The sequence below is a fragment of the Gadus morhua genome, chromosome 22 (assembly GCF_902167405.1).
Source record: "Gadus morhua chromosome 22, gadMor3.0, whole genome shotgun sequence".
NCBI lineage: Eukaryota > Metazoa > Chordata > Actinopteri > Gadiformes > Gadidae > Gadus > Gadus morhua.
In genome coordinates this window covers 5,696,124-5,715,226 of record NC_044069.1, presented here as the reverse complement: position 1 = coordinate 5,715,226, position 19,103 = coordinate 5,696,124, and the positions used below count along the sequence as shown (strand labels likewise).

The 19,103-nt window shown below is 45.8% G+C and overlaps 2 protein-coding genes across 4 annotated transcripts in view; one reads left to right on the top strand and one right to left on the bottom strand.

Moving 5' to 3' along the window:
* Window positions 1-10,275, top strand: LOC115535618 (major histocompatibility complex class I-related gene protein-like). The gene is made up of 7 exons (XM_030346980.1): window positions 1-163; window positions 3,803-4,069; window positions 6,915-7,193; window positions 7,898-8,197; window positions 8,555-8,659; window positions 9,367-9,425; window positions 9,656-10,275. Exons 1-7 carry the CDS (start codon window positions 109-111, stop codon window positions 9,665-9,667), a joined length of 1,077 nt encoding a protein of 358 aa, XP_030202840.1. The 5' UTR covers window positions 1-108; the 3' UTR covers window positions 9,668-10,275.
* Window positions 10,276-11,872: 1,597 nt separating this feature from the next.
* kiaa0319l (KIAA0319-like ortholog) overlaps window positions 11,873-19,103 on the bottom strand; it is a 25,203-nt gene continuing 17,972 nt past the window's right edge. For all 3 annotated transcript variants that reach the window (XM_030346976.1, XM_030346978.1, XM_030346977.1), the window contains exons 19-24: window positions 19,035-19,103; window positions 18,468-18,610; window positions 17,376-17,498; window positions 16,723-16,813; window positions 15,767-15,858; window positions 11,873-15,040 (exon numbers count right to left, since the gene is read on the bottom strand). The exon at window positions 19,035-19,103 is cut by the window's right edge and continues 91 nt beyond it. In XM_030346976.1, coding sequence (XP_030202836.1) covers window positions 14,841-15,040; window positions 15,767-15,858; window positions 16,723-16,813; window positions 17,376-17,498; window positions 18,468-18,610; window positions 19,035-19,103 — 718 coding nt within the window. In that variant the 3' untranslated portion in view covers window positions 11,873-14,840. The remainder of the gene's footprint in view (window positions 15,041-15,766; window positions 15,859-16,722; window positions 16,814-17,375; window positions 17,499-18,467; window positions 18,611-19,034) is intronic.

Here is a 19,103-nt window from a genome sequence, read left to right as displayed (position 1 = left end):
TCGCTCCGTCTCTTGTTTGCAGGCTTCCTGCTCAGTCCGTCTGATGCTGGAGTCGGAGTCACGTCTCTGTGGATCATCTCATCGAGCTGTTCTTCTGAATTCATCGATATGAAGGCGCTAATAGGGCTGCTGCTATTGGTCTTTTGTCACGGTGTGTCCTCAGGTAAGACTGAGTAAAGTAGTTACTTTTCAAAACGATCTTTCCAAAAGATTTGTTTATGGTCCCTGAAGAGACGACGCTTAGATCTCCTAGTTAAGTTGAAAAGCATTTGATTATCCTCTCTAATGAGTTCAATTAATCCACAACATGATTCATCTTTTACTGTGAATATTTAAACTAATATAAGAATATATTTATCTTCAGTGTGTATTGGCCAGTCTGATTTGTCTTGGCGATTCAGCCTCATAGCATGCACGCAAACTCACAGCCAGAGACAAGAACTCCTTCTAATTCAAGAGAAGCTTTTTCTTTAATGACAGAAAAGAAAGATAAGAAAGAAAATAAATCTGAAACCTATTTTTTGCATACTTCCATATTGTGTTGTTATTGTGTTGTGAAAGTCATATTTGTGACAAAAGCTTTTTCTCTGATAAAATAATAGATAAGTTAATTCATCTGTTGATGTCTTTAATGATCATCACAAAAGTAGGAAGTGATTAGCAAACTCTCTGTAGCAAACTCATATGAATATATATATTTTTGAAATTCACTCATGGAAATTTACATCAAAAAATTTGTTGCATCGAGATGCATCGATATTCGTTTTAGAATCGTATCGAATCGTGAGGTGCTAAGAGATTCCAACCCCTAGTCACTTGTGCCGTGTTCCAATACCCGTACTATCCGTACTTACTAGCCAAATTTTGAGTACGTAGTACGTTCCAATTCAGATCCGGCGAAAAGAAGTACACTTCAAGGACCCGGATGTCGTACTGAACACGGGCTAATCGTGAAGTGTGGATCGAAGGACAGTTTCCGTACTCAACGGCAGCCATCTTAGCTACGTAGCGGAAGAGGCGGAGCCAGGCTGAGCCAAAGTCGGCGCATTTTCCACATAGCCTGCATTAATAGAGTCCTTTTGTAGTTTTTATAGTTTTTATAGCTTTTTATAGCTGCTAGGCGTAAAGAGTTCACCGTTCAAAGCGGGATGATTATTGCGGGGGAGGAGCCACGGCGGCAGTCGTGATCGTAATTTCCGGTTAGTGCACCACGGAGTACTCGTTTTGGGACAGCACTCGCATCTGAAAAATTGTATACTATCGGTATACTATCCGGATAGTATACCGGATAGTATAGAGTCCTATGCCGTGTTCCAATACCCGTACTAACAAGAAAATATAGTCTAAATAAGTTTGACTGACAATACAAAAAAAAAATAGTACGGGTATTGGAACACGGCATAGGACTGGAGGCTTGGGGGGGTGATTTTTTTTCTTCACATCTTTAAAGTGGTTCTTTAATTCATCATTTATTACAGTAGAGAGTACAGCAGAGCATCGATCAGGGCCTGTGTCCTTGCTCACTCTCTTTTCTTTACCTGCCTTAAGACCATCTGCTTCCCTCTCCTGAGTCTTCAGGATGTCCTCCTTTTTAAAAATAGAAATAAGCTAAACAAATGTAAGAGTTGGTATGATTTAAGTCTACATATTGGGGTGAGTTCAAGGAAAATAGGTCAGAAAATGTATCCATTCATCCAAAATGTGCTATTTTAATCCAAATTAAAGACAACTTCTAATTGTATTACTGTTTATTTCAACTCATATTCTGGCTTATTATGTTAAGTGCAGGCATGTTACGATTACGTTAAAAAAAAGAAAATGATTTTTGTAGGGGGGGGGCTTTGGAACATCTTGGGGGGGCTAAGCCCTCCTAAATAGGCCTTACGACGTCCCTGCCCGGTTCGCCCGTACCCAGAACCGCCCCTGTTTTGGGTTCGAACTGTGAAAACGAAACCATCCCACTGGTTTGATGATGTTGTTCCTTAGTGTACAATCTAGTATCAGAACTAAACATTAAACTTCAGTTTGGAGTAGGGGTGGGAATTGATAAGTTTTTATCAATATCAATGCCATTGTCGATTCTGCCTATCGATCCAATTCCTTATCAATTCTCTTACCGATTCCTGAGTAGTTCATTGAGTGGCAACAAAAGAGTTCTACAGTCTTCTGCACCAAAAGTAACCATTTTATTTTCTACATACTAACACAAGAACAAGAAACAAGAAAATATAGTCCAAATAAGTTTGACTGACAATAAAAAAAAATAGGAAGACACTTAATTGAACATGCTAAATTATGATTTAACACTAAACTTTTATATACATATTTTAGATGTAATAACTGTAAGCTTAACTAAGCTTAAACCAAACGTCATTAAATTAAAGTTTAACACTTTTCTAGGAAGGGTTATAATAAGTAAACAAAATAGTGAACATACGTACATAATTAAATAGGCATGAAATGTATGCCTTCATAACATCTTTTAGATTTTTTTTTTTTACTGAGCGTCAACAATTCTTATGCAAGAATATAAGCATGTTTGCCTTTTCTGGGAGTGAAAGGGGTAACTTGAGCTGATGTCGAGGGGCCAGCTGCCTGAGAGCGATCATCTAAAATGCATGAAATTTGTATAGGTCGGCATTATTAATAAAAACTACGACACTACTACTATAAAAACTGCAGTTGCAAGGTGACAGTGGGCTGCTAATGCAGGATATGTAATGTGAACGTTACCGTTGTCAACGGAGGACACTGTGGAGCTTGTTTGACTAGTTTGCAGGCTTTTGAACACATGGCATTCTTTGGACTTAATTACATGCTTGGTAGACGAATGCTTTAGCATGTTGCTGGTGTTTGCACCCTTACACGAAATGATAGCATTGCACTGATTACATACGGCAGAACTTTCATTGCGTTTGGTGAAATAGAGCCAGACTTGCGATCGCTTCCTACTCTCCACGATGCTGCCTTGTTGTTCGAAGGTTGTCGGCGCGCGCAGGGTCGTCGCAAAATTTTTGCGTAAACCGGAAAACGTGGTGCGGAATCGTTAAGAAGAATCGATAACGTTGGAGGCGTACGATTCAGATGGAATTGGTTAGTTGGAACCGGTTCTGAGTAGGAACCGGTTCTCGATTCCCACCCTTAGTTTGGAGGGAATCCGATGTCTACTTTAAATCTACTTTTAATCCTAAGTATTATATTAACACTAAACACTCAGCGATATCTTATTATTAACTTGTCAATGCTCTTGGAGAATCATCACACACGCGCAAACACGCATATACACACACAGATACACAATAATATTCTAGTTATCATTGCTATCAACATATTATCATGAAATATAATAATTATATTATTCTATTATTAATTATTATCATTCCAATAATGGCAATGTGAAGATAGTTAAAATGCAGTAATCGAACACAGAAATTCACCAATATAGGCCTACTTATAATAATAAAAACATTGTAATAGTCATTTCAATAATAGTTTATTACTCATGTCAGCAGTAATGATTAAGAGGTAGCAGGTTGTGTTCAGTTGAAGGTCTGGACAGCCAGTGCTGTAGGCAACAGTAAGATGTTTGGATGTCAATAAGATCAAACTAAAGGTTCCTACATTACCTGGACGGCCAGGGGGTGGAGCCATGGGTTAGGGGGCGGAGCCATAGGACAGGTGGAGAGGCCATATTAAATTGGGAGGGCCATATGCCATTCTGTCTAGAGGGATGAACAGTATTAACCTGTCTGTGTGTCTGCAGTGATGTACTGTATTTACCTGTCCATCCGTCTGTCTACAGTGATTCACTCTCTGCAGTATTTCTACACGGCCTCGTCTGGACTCTCAACCTTCCCAGAGTTCGTTGCTGTTGGGATGGTGGATGGAGTTCAGTTTGAATACTATGACAGCAACATCCAGATAACCGTACTCAAACAGGACTGGATGCACCAGGTCACCAGCGATGAACCCGACTACCTGGAGAGGACAACTGCAAGCTTTCTGGTTGCCCAGCAGAGCTCCAAAGCCAAGATTGTGAATGCGAAGCAGCTCTTTAACCAGACAGGAGGTGCGTTCATATCTAATGTTTGACCTCTCACATGGAGATATCCATCATTTAACCCCAGAATAAAGTTTCACCATACTCCTAAACACACACACACACACACACACACACACACACACACACACACACACACACACACACACACACACACACAAAAATGAACAGACACAAATGCACACACGCACACACACACACACACACACACACACACACACACACACACACACACACACACACAATAGCAGTACTCCGTAGGAGAACTCAGTGTATTAGTACTCAGTTATGGTTCCATGTCGCTGCAACGCAATGAACACGCTGACGCTTCGACGCAATCATGAACCTGCTTTGGTTCTGCGTCGGGTTTTAGTGAGCGGACCAATCACAGCCCTTGCTGCTGCGTCGCCTCGACCCAAGGTTCCAATTTTTGGGAGGCGCACGTCCGGCCCTTACGGTGGACGCACGGATGGTCAGTAAACCCCTTTGCGTTGCATCAACGGTGAACCATAACCAAGTCTTAAGTGTAGCAGTACTCAGTGTAGTATTGTTATAGTACTCAGTAGTATTTGTATATAAATTGAAGAAGAGACCAAGGCCTTTTCTTGAGAGTCCAGAATCCCGATATTAAATCAATATCATTTAATCACAATATTATCTAATGCTAGATATGTCACATCTCATAAATGAATGAAAATTATTGTAAAAGTTTGTATTCAACATACAATGTAACACACAGTGCTGTCAGTTTAACGCGTTATTAACGGCGTAAATCCTTTTTATCGCGCGATTAACACTCTTTTGGCTTGACAAACATTGTAGTTCTTTCACCTGCTGTATAGCAACAACTAGTCAAGTTAAAAAAACTAAAACACCATACCGGATCTAGCTACACCGGAAATCAAACAACAAGCACGCCGCACAAACTTGTTGGGGCAAGCAAGGATACGGAGCGGGTGAAAAACTCCTTAAAAGTGTGTGTGCGTGTGTGCGTGTGTCACTCTGTTCGAGCCTGCACGAGAGTTCAATGTTGTCATTAGCTGTTAGTCTTTCTGACCAATCGCAGTTCAAGGCCCACCTGGGCTGTACCACTTCGGGAGGGGCTGCTCAGTTACTCCCCTCTAGACAAAATCGACTTGGTTGCGACTTTGACAGTTTGTGAGTGTTGCGTCTGTTGAGTGAGTGAGAGGTTGCGGGTGCACAGCTCAGGCTGCCGGACAGCGCTGCAAGGAACATTTATAAACACTATATTGTTATCCTGAAGTAATCAGCCCGACAGCACCAAAACGTTAACGGGCCACCGGGAATTCTCCCGACTCTCCTGATTACCACTACTCCGTGTGTGTGTGTGTGTAGACGTTATTCGATAGCCTGGTAATGTGTATAGGCCTACGTACGGTAGGAATATTCATACTGGTTTAAATAAGAAATGTTATAGTATTTCCTATCTTTACTGAGCAAGAGTTTTGTTCGAAAGTTCAGTGATTGAAACAAATAATAGCCTGGGCTATTGAAGTTTTACGGTAGACCTACCACTGTCATGCACCTACCCGATGTCAACTCTAGGGGCCCTCTGCACTCTGGCTCAGCAGACTTGGTGAGCATGTTCATGGCTAGGGAGAATAGTGTCACAGAGATAGTGCACCCAACGTGATGTTATTGCTCCCGAAGAGACCCTCATCCTGAAATGACACAAGCATGCACACACACGCACTTCTCATCTGTGTTCCAATGAATTAAAATAACCACGGTACAAAATAACATCTATTCAGTTTCACCAGTTAGACCATACCATTTACATGGGGCATTTCCCTCCTACTCTGGAGTCTCGGCAACAGGGTGTCGAGGAAAAGAAGAAGCTCTAACAGCGGTTTACAGAGCCTCCAACACATAGTTATTGGTGGACAGACTCCAACGCTTCATTATTGCTGGACAGACTCGGACGGTTCCTCATTGGTGGACAGACTCGGACGGTTCCTCATTGGTGGACAGACTCCGACGGTTCCTCATTGGTGGACAGACTCCGACGGTTCCTCATTGGTGGACAGACTCTTGACAGTTCCCACCTTCTCAGTTTCAACGGGGAAGTCAGCCAAGCGCTCCTTGAAGGCGTCCAGGCAGTCCAGGCCAGGCTCTTCAGGAAGTCAATGGCTGTGCACTTGATCTTGTCCTGGAGAAGGAACCCTCCCAGTAGATCAGCTCTGGACAGCCTCTGTTCCATTCTGCGCCCGCTTCGACCTCCTCCGATTCCTCGTCTCCCCAGTTCTCAGTTGGCGTCAATATCCCACCACCGCCACCAAATGTGAGGGACCGACCTGGTCAGCCGAGGATTTGGGACACGGACTCACTGGATTGAAGAGTGTGGGCAAAAACGAGGGGCAATTCTGTTTGGAAAGAAAGTGAAGTGGGGTGAGGCTGGTCTAGGAGGTATAGGGTGGTGCAGGGGGGCGACGGGTGGTCTAGGTCGGTGTAGGGTGGTGTAAGGGATGGTGGTGTAGGGGGTTGTGGGGGTGGTGTAGGGTGTTGTAGGTTGGTATAGGGTGGTGTAGGGAGTGGGGGTGCAGGGTGGTGTAGGGCGGTGTAAGTTGGTATAGGGGGCTGTAGGTCAGTGTAGGGTGGAGTAAGGTGGAGTAGGGGGTGTAGTTCTCTGGCTGGCCTTTTTTTTTTATCTACCTATAAATATTAGTTATTGTTATCATAATGTCATGTGGTTTGTGTTGTGATGTCTGTGTGTATTGAATGTTAATGAAGAATAACATACATCTAATCTCAACCGTGTTCTTTTCCCACCATCTCTCTCTCTCTCTCTCTCTCTCTCTCTCTCTCTCTCTCTCTCTCTCTCTCTCTCTCTCAGGTATCCACGTATATCAGGAGCTGTGTGGTTGTGAGTGGGATGATGAGGATGATTCTACTGATGGTTATGAGCAGCATGGTTATGATGGAGAGGACTTCATAGTGTTTGACCTGTATACCCTGACCTGGGTCGCTGCAGTACCTCAGGCTGTCCCCACCAAACAGAGATGGGATCAGGATAGAGCTGATTTACAAAATAAGAAGAACTACTACACCAAGGAGTGTGTTGATTGGCTGAAGAAGTTCCTGGCCTATGGGAAGAGCACTCTGCAGAGAATAGGTAGGGTCACATGACCTGCTGGGCGTTGAGTCCCTGTTCTCTCTCTCTCTCCGTCTCCTCCCCTCTCTCTCCCTCTCCCCCCTCTCTGACCACAATATATAAACAAAGTCGCAATGTCCTGAAATATGCCGACGAGACTCAACCTTCAAGGGGGATGCAACTCAGCGCTTTTTCGAAGAATATGAAATATTGATTATGCCACATGACAAGAACACACGATTACAATATAAAATGATCTTTCTCTCTCTCTCTCTTCAACCTCTCTTTCTTTCTCCCCCCCCCCTCTCTCTCTCTCTCTCTCTCAGTCTCTCTCTCTCTCTCTGCCTCTCTCTCTCTCTCTGTCTCTCTTTCTCTCTCTCTCTTCCCTCATGTTATTATACTCGTTATTGATGCCACAACATCACTGTGGACACGACATTGGAGGAGGTTCATCCTGTCCCTCTCTCTCTCCCTTTCCCCTCCCCTCTCTTCAACCTCTCTTTCTCTCTCTCCCCCCCTCTCTCCCCCCCTCTCTGTCTCTCTCTCTCTCCCCTCTCCCCCCTCTCTATATCTCTTTCTTAATCTCGCTCTCTCCCCCCTTCTCTCTCTCCCCTCTCTCTCTATTTTTCTGTCTGTCTGTCTGTCTGTCTCCCCCCCCCCCTCTCTCTGTCTGTCTCCCCCCCCTCTCTCTTCCCCCCCCCCCCCCCCCCCCCCCCTCTCTCCAGAGCGTCCGCGGGTGTCTCTGCTCCAGAGGAGCCCCTCCTCCCCAGTGGTGTGCCATGCTACAGGCTTCTACCCTGACAGGGTGGTGGTGTTCTGGAGGAGAGACGGCCAGGAGCTCCATGAGCAGGTGGACCCCGGGGAGGTCCTCCCCAACCACGACGGGACCTTCCAGGTCAGCCTGGACCTGTACCTCACGGCCGTCCCACAGGAGGACTGGGGGAGGTACGAGTGTGTGGTCCAGCTGAGAGGCATCGAGGACACCTCCATCCCCCTGGACCCCGCCCACATCAGGACCAACTGGGGTAAGACTGGTGTTGGAGGGGATGGAGGTGGGGAAATGTCTCACTACCTCCACCTGACCTCATCACAACCACTCCAGGTCTACCTGGACACTGCTGAAGCTACTGGGTAAACACACAGCTCTCAGGAGCAGCTCACTTCAGCAGAACAAGTGGATTGTGGGTAAATGAGTTCTATGAATAGGGCTAGGCTCAGATCAGTCCCTGAGTGACCCTGATCCCCAGAACAGATTCTAGCGGAATAGTGACACTGACGTTGTGTTAGTCTTGTGTGTAGCATCATGTGTCCAGAGACATGTGGTTCAATGACACAACATTAATCATTACCCAGCTGATTTTATTTTCTTGATTTACCTTCAGGGGACAAGGGAGACATCCTTGTTTTCATCCTTCGAAGTGTTGCTTGTGTTGCTGTTGCTGCTGCTACTGCTTTTGTTGGAGTCTTTGCGTACCAGAAGAGGGACCGTGAGTCGATCAAACTCTCCAGAAGGCTTGAAACCTGATCTCCACCTGCTTATACTTCCTGTCCCCTTCCTAGAATCTGATTGGTTGTCTTCATACACATGATTAATACTACTACCAACACAGAGACCTTGGTGACTTGTCTAGTTCACTGGACTCTACAGCTCTGTAGATCTAGAACCATCTAGCTCACTGGACTATACAGCTCTATAGAATTAGAAACATGGAGTTCACTGGACTATACAGCTCTATAGATCTAGAAACATGGAGTTCACTAGACTATACAGCTCTATAGATCTAGAAACATCTAACTCACTGGACTATACAGCTCTGTAGATCTAGAAACATCTAGCTCACTGGACTATACAGCTCTGTAGATCTAGAACCCTCTAGCTCACTGGCGTATACAGCTCTGTAGATCTAGAAACATAGAGTTCACTGGACTATACAGCTCTATAGATCTAGAACCATCAAGCTCATTGGACTATACAGCTCTATAGATCTAGAACCATCAAGCTCACTGGACTATACAGCTCTATAGATCTAGAACCATCTAGCTCACTGGAGTATACAGCTCTGTAGATCTAGATACATCAAGCTCACTGGACTATACAGCTCTATAGATCTAGAACCATCTAGCTCACTGGACTATACAGCTCTATAGATCTAGATATATCTAGTTCTTGACTTCACTTTCTCCCACTTCCCAGGTTCTGACACCAGCTCTGAGGGGCAGAGTCCGGCTCCTGAGGCCCAACCTCTGAACACAGTCAGTACTTTACCACTTTACAATACTTATTCAGAGTAATATGTTTACAGTTATATCTATTAGCAGCCTACTTTATCACAGTTATAGTATTACTTTAAAAATAATCCATCAGTAATAGATTAACAATCAAATATTAAAAGTACTTCATCACAGTAATATATTAACAGTACATCATCACAGTGATAATGGGTTAAATGTTTGATCCTGACTTGTGCTTCCTTGCTGTTTAGGGTCAAAGTTAAATCATGAAGAGGTTTCGCACGTTCAGCTTCTTAAACCAGGAGGGATTGGATCGCAGTTCATTTATATTTCTTACCATCAGTTTTGGGCTATATTTGCTCAAATACAATAACATTCATACTTACTTACTTTTACCTTGATAGCAACCATCAATCCGTAAGAAAAGTGTCAATAAATTAAAACGCTGTATTTGTGTTTTATTTAATTAACTCACTGGCTTAAACATCCAATCTTTCACTGATGCTTGGAAACCATTTTGTTTTGGTTCCCGCCGCTTCATGTTATAACCTTTAAATTATGTTATATTGTTTAGTAATTTTTAAGTTTCAATTAATGTTTAAAGATTCCGAATTAAGATTTTGGACGATGAGATTTTGTCAAGTTTGAACACAATATTCATTAAATTTAATGTGTTTCCTTCAAATGTATTATTTTAGAGTTCTGCTAGCTAGAGAATTGCATTGCTACATTGGCTACCACACTCGTGCTAGACTGCTTTAGCGTTAATGCTCTTTGTTGCATTTTCTGTGTTCTTTGGGGAATTGGATCATGTATGATACTTGGGTTATTCTGTCAATAAAATACATACAAAATGTTTTACTTATCTTTAGGTTGGGTTTAGATACTTTGTTTAGAGGTTTATAATTAAAGGTTGTTAGGTAATAGGTTAATCCTTAGGATTAAATTGACAAATATTAACTCATATTTATTTCAATAATGAAATTGAAGAAAAGAATAAGGAAATTACTAATGCAAAATTACTAAAAAAAGTAAGAAAAAAAACCCGTAGAAGCCATGTGTTACATATACATTTACAAAAAGCAATTTATGATTTTAGGCTATTTAGATAGGTATTTAGCCTTTAATTTATTCAGTATTTTATAATATCCTATGATATACAATATGAACACATTAAATGTAAATAGCTTTAACATTATGAAAACAGCGACATAACACCTAAACTGCCAACACACAAAATGGCTTCCAGCGAAGTATGACCTGTAATGGTGGCGGGACATTCCAGAGATACGAGAGCCTCATCACCGCCGCCGGTGTCCATGGTTACCCACAATCTTAACTTCTTAAATCGTCCGAGTGTGTTTGTGTGTGTGTTTGTTGTAATAACAAGCTGCTTGGAGAGCTGGAGAGCATATGAAGCCGCTCACCGGTTTAGGAGCGACAAAGGTGATGGGTGAAGAAGATCCTGATCCAGCCAGCTCTCCTGAGCCTCCTTCATATTGAGGTGGATGGATAATATTATATCACTCTTGTACATTTGACTTGACCACTCTCTGTGGCCAGAGGTCAGAGGTCAGAGGATGTCAGTGGGACATCCCTGCATGGACCTCCACAGTGTCCGAACCAGAGAGGTCTGTCGGAACAAGAGGAGGTCCGTCTGAACCAGAGGAGGTCCGTCTGAACCAGAGGAGGTCCGTTTGAACCAGAGGGGGTCCGTCTGAACCAGAGGAGGTCCGTCTGAACCAGAGGGGGTCTGCTGAACCAGAGGAGGTCTGCGGAGAGGGAGGGGAGCTCATCCAATAAATTCACGCCAAATGACTTTGTCCCCCGTGAGGAACTTGGTTCGCTCCGCGTACAGCCTAGACAAATACAACCGCACGCCAATCATGACTGGGATCCACATGATGGGTAGGCATTGTGCAGTACTAAAATAAACTCAATCAAATGCACGATAGGACGAAGAATCCAAAGCCGACTGCTGCTCCGGTGCGAGGGCCGCGGCGGTGCAGTACTAGCAGTCAGTCGTTCCCCTGCAGGGGCCAGCTGGGTGGAGCAGAGGGTGGAGCTCCGTGTGCCGACGGACAACGGCCCCCACGGACAGGGACCTGTCGGCTGAGGGCCCGAGGATGTGGCGGCTGTGAAGTGTGTGTGGGGTCTCCTTTAATGTGTGAGCCCTTCTTTACCGTCTGTGGAGGAGGCTGCTGATTGGCTCCTCTTCCTGTCCGTCATCATGCTGCCAGTCCTTACAACCTGTTGATGGGATTCAGGCGGGAAAAAGGGCTTCAGAACCCGGGCCCCTCCTCCCTCCTAGTGGGGCCAGTAGGATGACTGTCTCGTTTGATGTGGGACGCTTTCGGCTGTGTGTCTATATACATAAACACACACAGTCGCATAAACACACACGCACACACACAAACATACACATACGCACACACATACTGCACAGCAAGACAAATGACAGAGGCATGCAAGTTGAAAAAGTATTTCACTTTAATGTACAGATTATCCGGTTGCATTAGCTCTCTTAACACATGTGAGGGGTGAGGGTAGCCTTCCATAAAATCTCATCTAAAAATTTTAACAAAATAACATAACATTCAGTTGATTGCAGTATCCCTTCAATTTGTATATTTCCTTCATATCCTTAGCTTTTGAGGAACAGTTCCGTTTTAATCCATGCATACTAATGACTCCCATATCATTCCTTACTTGGATTGGTTAATCAAACCTTTTAGTCATTTAGAACTAGTTTTAAGTAAATATATTTAACTGAATTCTGAAGTGTTTCATTCATCATCTATCAAAACTGAAATCTCTCCCGATCGTTGACGGTCGGCCTTCTGGTAAAGAACGTGTCTAATTATGTGTGTATACTTGAGGTGTTGGATCCCTAGTTCAAAGACACCTCAACATCCATCCAGACCTTATTCCTTTGACTCTGAGCCGCACTATAGGGCAGTAAAAGAGGATAAAACTAGTGAAACATTGGCAACACAAATAAGACATGAGATGAACTCTGTAGCAAGGAACAGGTGTTTTCTGATCAACAAACAAAAAAACACCACTGGTCGCTGAATGTAAACGGTGTACAACAGCTCTGTGGAGTTGTGAACCCTTCCAACAATCAACAACCAGAAGGAACGCTGATGCACATTCACATGAACCAGTTTCACAGTCTTTGTGTCCGGTTGTCCTTATACTAGAGGTTAGCAGAGAAGTGGTATATTAAAGAACGGGGTTCACCTATCAAAAGTCCAGGGGCACCTCTTCTTCGGCCTCGCCCCCCTGCAATATAAGACCCTGTTTCCGAACTCGTTGTAGAGCTGGGTCACTTCTAATAGTGTGGGATATAAATAAATGAACCGACCACAGACTACAAGGAAGAAAAGCAGAAGCTTCGACACAAGACCCGCTTCCCCATTCACACATAAATTCACATCCTCTTGAATCGGATAGACAGTTTTACCGTGTTCTACGCTGCTGTTGTCTCATCCCAGCTAATTCAGAGGTTATATTAGCCTAATCACACATTTCACTCGTAGTTTGACTAATCGTCCTCTTGACATGTCATCTGACTAGACGTCTTGACAAGTTGTCTTGACTAGTCATCCGACTATACATCTTGACTAGGAGACTTTACTAGTCAGTCTGACCAGTCATCTGACTAGTTAGTCTGACTAGTTTGTCTTGATAAAAACAATACACCAGTGTGACCAGGCTGATCTAACCTGTGCGTTAGCTGGGCTCCACAGCCATGAGGTGAGGCGTGGCTTGGTTAGCGGGGGGCTGGGTTAGCGCGGGGCTGATCAGTAACAGGGTAGGTGTGGTCGGTCCCCCTTCTTTCTAACAACTGACTCCAAACACTTCAGTAGTTTAACGAAGGGACTCTGGCTGAGTTTATCTTTTGATCTGGGAAGGCGTGCCTATGTGCATAAATATATATATGTAGCTATTTCACGAGATTTGAGACCTTGACCTTGTCATAGTTGATATTGACTCCATCACACAGGAAAACACGGAAGGTAACAGATCGATACAGCCGTCGCTCGGCAACCGAAGACAAAGTGCATGGGCGGGAATGAAAACAGCCGAACAGAAATAAACACGGAAATGAAACAAAAAGAAAAAAATACTACGCAAAACACAACGTTAAAACAAACCAATGGCAAAACGAAACAGTGGTCTTCTCGACGGCTCCAGCTTCATCGGGGTCTCAGGGAATGTGAGGAGACAGACCCTCGTTCACCTGCTCCCTGCCCCCCCCTGCAGGGCTCTTCTGTGGGGTCGCAGTGGGGGGGGGGGGGGGGGGGGGGGGGGGGGGCTCCACTCTGGCAGTCCAGTGATTAAAATCAACCAACAAACAAAAGGGAATAAATACAATTCCCATAATGCCTTTTGGTTGACGATGTTGACGATGAGTGAGACGTGGTGACGTCGTGTGACACAACGTCATGTGACACAGTGGTTTCGAGGTTCAAATCGTTCCTATAGCACGGCCGGCCACCACAACGTGGTTGGGCCCACATACTCAGGACCCCATGCGGTCTGCGGTGTTCTCTTTCAAGGTGTACCAAAAACACCAAACAGGCGGTCGCACCACATGCACATTCATACAGTTTGGCGTTGGTTTGTGTGTAGCGAGGTGACATTTTGTGGCTCCCATTTTGGTTGTTTTTTTCGTTGCATTTTGTTTTTAAATCACGTTTTTCCTTCACTCGACTGTATCGGCACCCCCACCGGTTGGTGGATTCGTCTGGGCAGTGTTTGGTAGCACCTACCCTTGGCCTGACGGTCAGCGTGCACGTGAAGCCACCAGATTGCGGGTGTGAGCGTGGACGTGAAGCCTCCGGAGTACGTGCGTGAGCGTGCACGTGAGTCCTCGAGAGTGCGGGCGTGAACGTGTCAAGTAGGCCTCTCCTCCTCTCTCCATTATTTTCCCCCCCCCCAAAATACTTTCTCTAAAGAGCTCAGTTTCCCCGCTCTTTTCCCCCTGGGAGGAGAGGTGTCACTACATTCTCAGTGTCCTAATGATCTCTACGTCATCAATAATAGTTTATAAAGTCTCGGTTTCTCCCTGATCTCGTCAGGCGTGTTCCTCAGCAATGGCTCAGTGGTGCGAGGTGAGGCCTGGACACTAGGGGGCGCCCCGTCGACACACTGGGAGGCCAGGAGGCTCAACATGGATCCAGCATGTTGCCGTTCCTCCCCCCCTCCCTCTCTCGCTCTCTCTCGCTCTATTTCCGCAATAAATACAGTCTCCACGTGGGCAAGGGAGGGCGGGTCTGTGTGTAGAAAACGAGAGAGAGAGAGGGGGAGGGGGAGAGGGAGAGAGAGAAAGGGGGAGACAAGGACTGGAAGGTTGAGAGTTGGAAGAACATGCTTTTGGAGAGAGAGCTGCGCTCTCACGTGCGCTCTCACGTGCGCACCCCCGGCCTGCTATAGCAGCTCCTCCCTCTGTGGCTTCTTGCCCCGTGCGGGCCCCAGGCCGTTCCGCAGCGTCCCGTTCTGCGGCCGCAGCAGCTGGCCCCGCTCCCGGTCGGCCCAGGCCACGCCCCCCTGGCCGTCGTCGCTGTCCAGGTCCGAGTCGGAGCGCATGAGGGCGGAGGAGGTGGGCGGCGGCACCGCCTTCAGACGAGCTGGGGGGGGGGGGGGGGGGGGTAACGGAGACGATGAGGTCAAAGGTCACAGAGTACGGAAGGCTCAGACGGCGGCGGAGCTCTGAGGTTCATCGGTCGACGCATCGATCGAGTCTGATCGAGGCACCGAACGATCGGATTAAGGTTTGCTGATCCGTGATCGTTTGACCCCCCCCCCACACACACGTGGGAGTGTCCACCTGGCACTCCCTGAAGGGCTAGTCTAGGCTTACCGACCTGGTGACCAGCCTACCGGTCGGTGCGCCTCTCTGGGCGGACTGATCCATCCGGCGTACGTCTAGGTGGACACGCCCACTTGTGATGTCACCAAGTCGTGGAGCAGGGTCGTTTTCGAAACGGCTGATCACAAAACAGAAAGCCCCGCCTACCAACCGCTAACCCAATCAGAGCAGCCCTCTGAGGTCTATTATAAGTACACTGAACACGCCCTGCTTAATGTATACCCGGTGAGTCAGCCGCTTCTGGGTCCAAATGGACATGATAAACGTGTGACTGATCATAATCGGCGCCATAACCCAATATGATTGGTTTATTAGTGTGTTAATGTACTGATTGGACATGGAGTCAAAGAGGGTCCTGAAAACCGCTCTCCAGAATGAACTAACAAAAGGAGCTCTCCTAACGAATGACAACTATAACATGTCTTTCTATGTGTAACCTTGTGTAACACGGTTGGACGTTTTGGCGGACGTTTGTTTCGCTCACTTGCTCGTCCGGGCTGCAGCTCCAGGCCGTCCCGCTCCTCCGCCTCCAGCATCTTGTAGCGACTCTTGCTCCGGCGGACTCTGCTCCGGCGCCTTGGAGCAGAAGCACAGAGCGTGAGGGCCACGTTGTGCATATTCTACCGTCGTTTAAAACCGTTGTTGGAACGTGTGGTGAGAGCTGGAGTTTATACAGGGATGGGATGTTTGGGATATGAGGCCTCAGAGATCCTAAGGCAGCCACTTCATCGGCTAGTTCCGGGAGTGTCTTACCCATGCATCAATGCAACTTGTACGGGTTGTACTTAGTGCTGTCAGTTAAACGCCTTATTAACGCCGTTAACGCAAACCAATTTTAACGGCGATAATTTTTTTAGCGTGCGATTAACGCAATTTATTATTTTTATTTATTTATTTATTATTCTTTTTAAGCTCAAAACAAGGAAGGAGTAGCCTGACTGCTATGTTCACGGCAGTATGTTTGTATGTTCATCGTTTAATTGCACTATAGGCTTTTTTTTTGTATCGTCCTGTATTGATCAGTATATGCTAATGTTGTTATCAATAAAAAAAGATTTACACAAGGCAAGCCGATGCACTTCTCCATGTTGATAAGAGCATTAAAATGAAAAAAAATTATGGGACTAAGAAATCAAGGGATATTTAGCATAGAAAAAAGATTTGCGATTAATCACGATTACTCGCGATTAATCGTGAGTTGCTATGGCATTAATGCGATTAATCGCGATTACATATTTTAATCGCTTGACAGCACTACTGTATCAAACTATAATTAATATTCTATCCAAATGAGGCACGATCAAAAGGTCACCTATAAACTATACCACTATAATACATATATCAAACGGACGGATTCAGAACACACTAAAAGGTATATCATGGCGTAGCATCATAAAGTGTTTAATGTAACGGTCAGGGCGGTTGTACTACGACGCTCACCTGCGGCAGCAGCACACCATGCCCCATGTGATGGTTGCTATAGCAACCACGATCATGAAGGAGGCTATGGTGACGTAGAGCACGCTCCACTCTGGGGAGGAGAACGCGCCCGTTAGGTCGGACACACACTGGTACACTACACACAGCACACGATTTCATCATAATCATAATTAAAATACAAAGTTGGACGACAGGCGTATTCTCTGTATGTATATAGAAATGGGGGTGTCTTGGAAGTTTTAATAATACTTCCTGGTTGTAGAGTATGAGTGGAAAGGTTACTCTATGGTTTCGACCAATGGGATCTCTGTGGGCGGGCCCTATACATGGTGACTGGACTATTTAAACGTGTGAAGTGGGCGGGGCAAAGCCTCTTGTCCCATTATGATGAATAGAAGCCATATATTCTTATAATCTATATGAAAGTCACTCATGAATACGAGGAACATTATACATTACCTTAATACATTATTAATACTATAATAAATAGTAATACAATACTGTCTCAGATTGAAGAACAACAGCCTAAATGTGACATCACACCCATTTGACATCACGTCCAATCAGGCCAAGCCTGATTGGACGTGATGTCACATGGGTGCGACGTCGCAAGCCAATCAGGCGTGGCCTGGATGGGTGTGAGCCCGCCTCACCACAGTTGCTCTCGCCGTCCCCCAGCTGGGTGCGCACAAAGTTCTCCATCCAGAAGGGCTGACACACACAGCTCCTCGTGAAGGCATCGCACGCCCCGTGACCCGAGCAGTTCAGCTGGCAGACTGAGGGAGGAGGAGGAGGAGGAGGAGGAGGAGGAGGAGGAGGAGGAGGAGGAGGAGGAGGAGAAGGAGAAGAAGAAGAAGAAGAAGGAGAAGGAGAAAGAGAAAAAGGTAAATAAAAGTCACGATGAAAAAAATATATACATACGTTTTTAATACCGTATTTACTTTAACCATATATTTATTTAGCAGGATATGCATACACGTGAATACGCAATGTTTGGTTACAGAAGTAGGTTTACGTCACATGTCATAGGGCGGACGCTGAGGGGACACAGCCTCTTGCCCCTGGTGGCCCAGCATTGAGGATGGAATCGAACCCACAACCTTTCGGCGGGGAGTCCCCTAGCCGAGCGACACTACCGATGTGGTGAGTTTAGGTTTCGTTTTAGTTTAGAGACTGGGTTAGGCCTGTGGCTCCTACTATGACTCAGGGCTCTATCTCGGGCTGAGGGGTTAAAGCTGAGACTATAGCATATTCCCTCACTCTCCACCTCATCCCTAACTCTCCATCTCAAGCTGGTGTGTAGTGAGCGTTCTGGCACCGATTGGCTGCCGTGCATCACCCAAGTGGGTGCTACATATTGGTGGTGGTTAGTGAGGTCCCCCCTTCACTTTAGGCGTCTTTGAGTGTTATTAATTATTATTATTCTTCATGTTTAACCTCTTTTTTCCTTTTATTCCTAGTCTGTTTTACATAGTTTTGAATGATGACTATATGCTCTGTAAGGTGACCTTGGGTGTCTTGAAAGGCGCCTCTAAATTAAATGTATTATTATTATTATTACATTACTGGTATCTTCCTGCTTTGACCACCATCAACAGATTAGGAATGACGTCACGGTGAGCAGACGCCATTGAGAACCTCAGCTCTGTCACCCGACGCACCGAGCTCCAGGAGGCCCCGGGCGAAGCCTGGGGCTGTGTTAGAAAGGACGGCCCCAGCGTGGGCACCGGCGGACGGGTACTCACTGACGGTGTCCACCCGGTGGGCCTTGAAGATGAGGAACTCGGTCTTCTGCTTGCGGAGCTTGTTGCGCAACCCCGTGGCCACGCTGTGTCCCGACAGCGGGGGGCGCCCCGGGCCCCCCGAGACCAGGAACACCAGGCGGGTACTTGAGGGGGGAGGGGGGAAGACACATGGTCCGTCGTCATGGATACTCAAGAGAGAGTTTTCACTGGGATCCGGCCTTCTGTACTTTGGATCCATTTCGGCCGTTTCATAATTTACTTTTTTCGAAAACAAAGTAACTGATGTTCTGTCTGCCTAACGAAGCTTAGTCCAAGAATAAGAAGCATTTTATTTACTGAGTCATCACGGCATTCAATGAAACATCACAGATAAAAGAACACACACACACACACACACACACACACACACACACACACACACACACACACACACACACACACACACACACACACACACACACACACACTACAAGGTCAAAGTCTACAGTCACCAGTGCCTTGCTCAAAGGACAACCCTCATCCCGGGATCCGAAGCACCAACCCCCCCCCCCCACCCCCCAAACCCACCTGCGCTCGTTGAAGGCGCCGACGTCGCGCACGATGATGTCGCTGTCGAGCACGCCCAGCAGGACCCCC

Coding starts and splice junctions, on each gene's coding strand:
- LOC115535618 (XM_030346980.1), top strand. CDS start 109: ATGAAGGCGCTAATAGGGCTGCTGCTATTGGTCTTTTGTCACGGTGTG. Junction 4,070..6,914: donor GCTCTTTAACCAGACAGGAG/GTGCGTTCATAT, acceptor TCTCTCTCTCAG/GTATCCACGTATATCAGGAG. Junction 8,198..8,554: donor CCACATCAGGACCAACTGGG/GTAAGACTGGTG, acceptor ATTTACCTTCAG/GGGACAAGGGAGACATCCTT.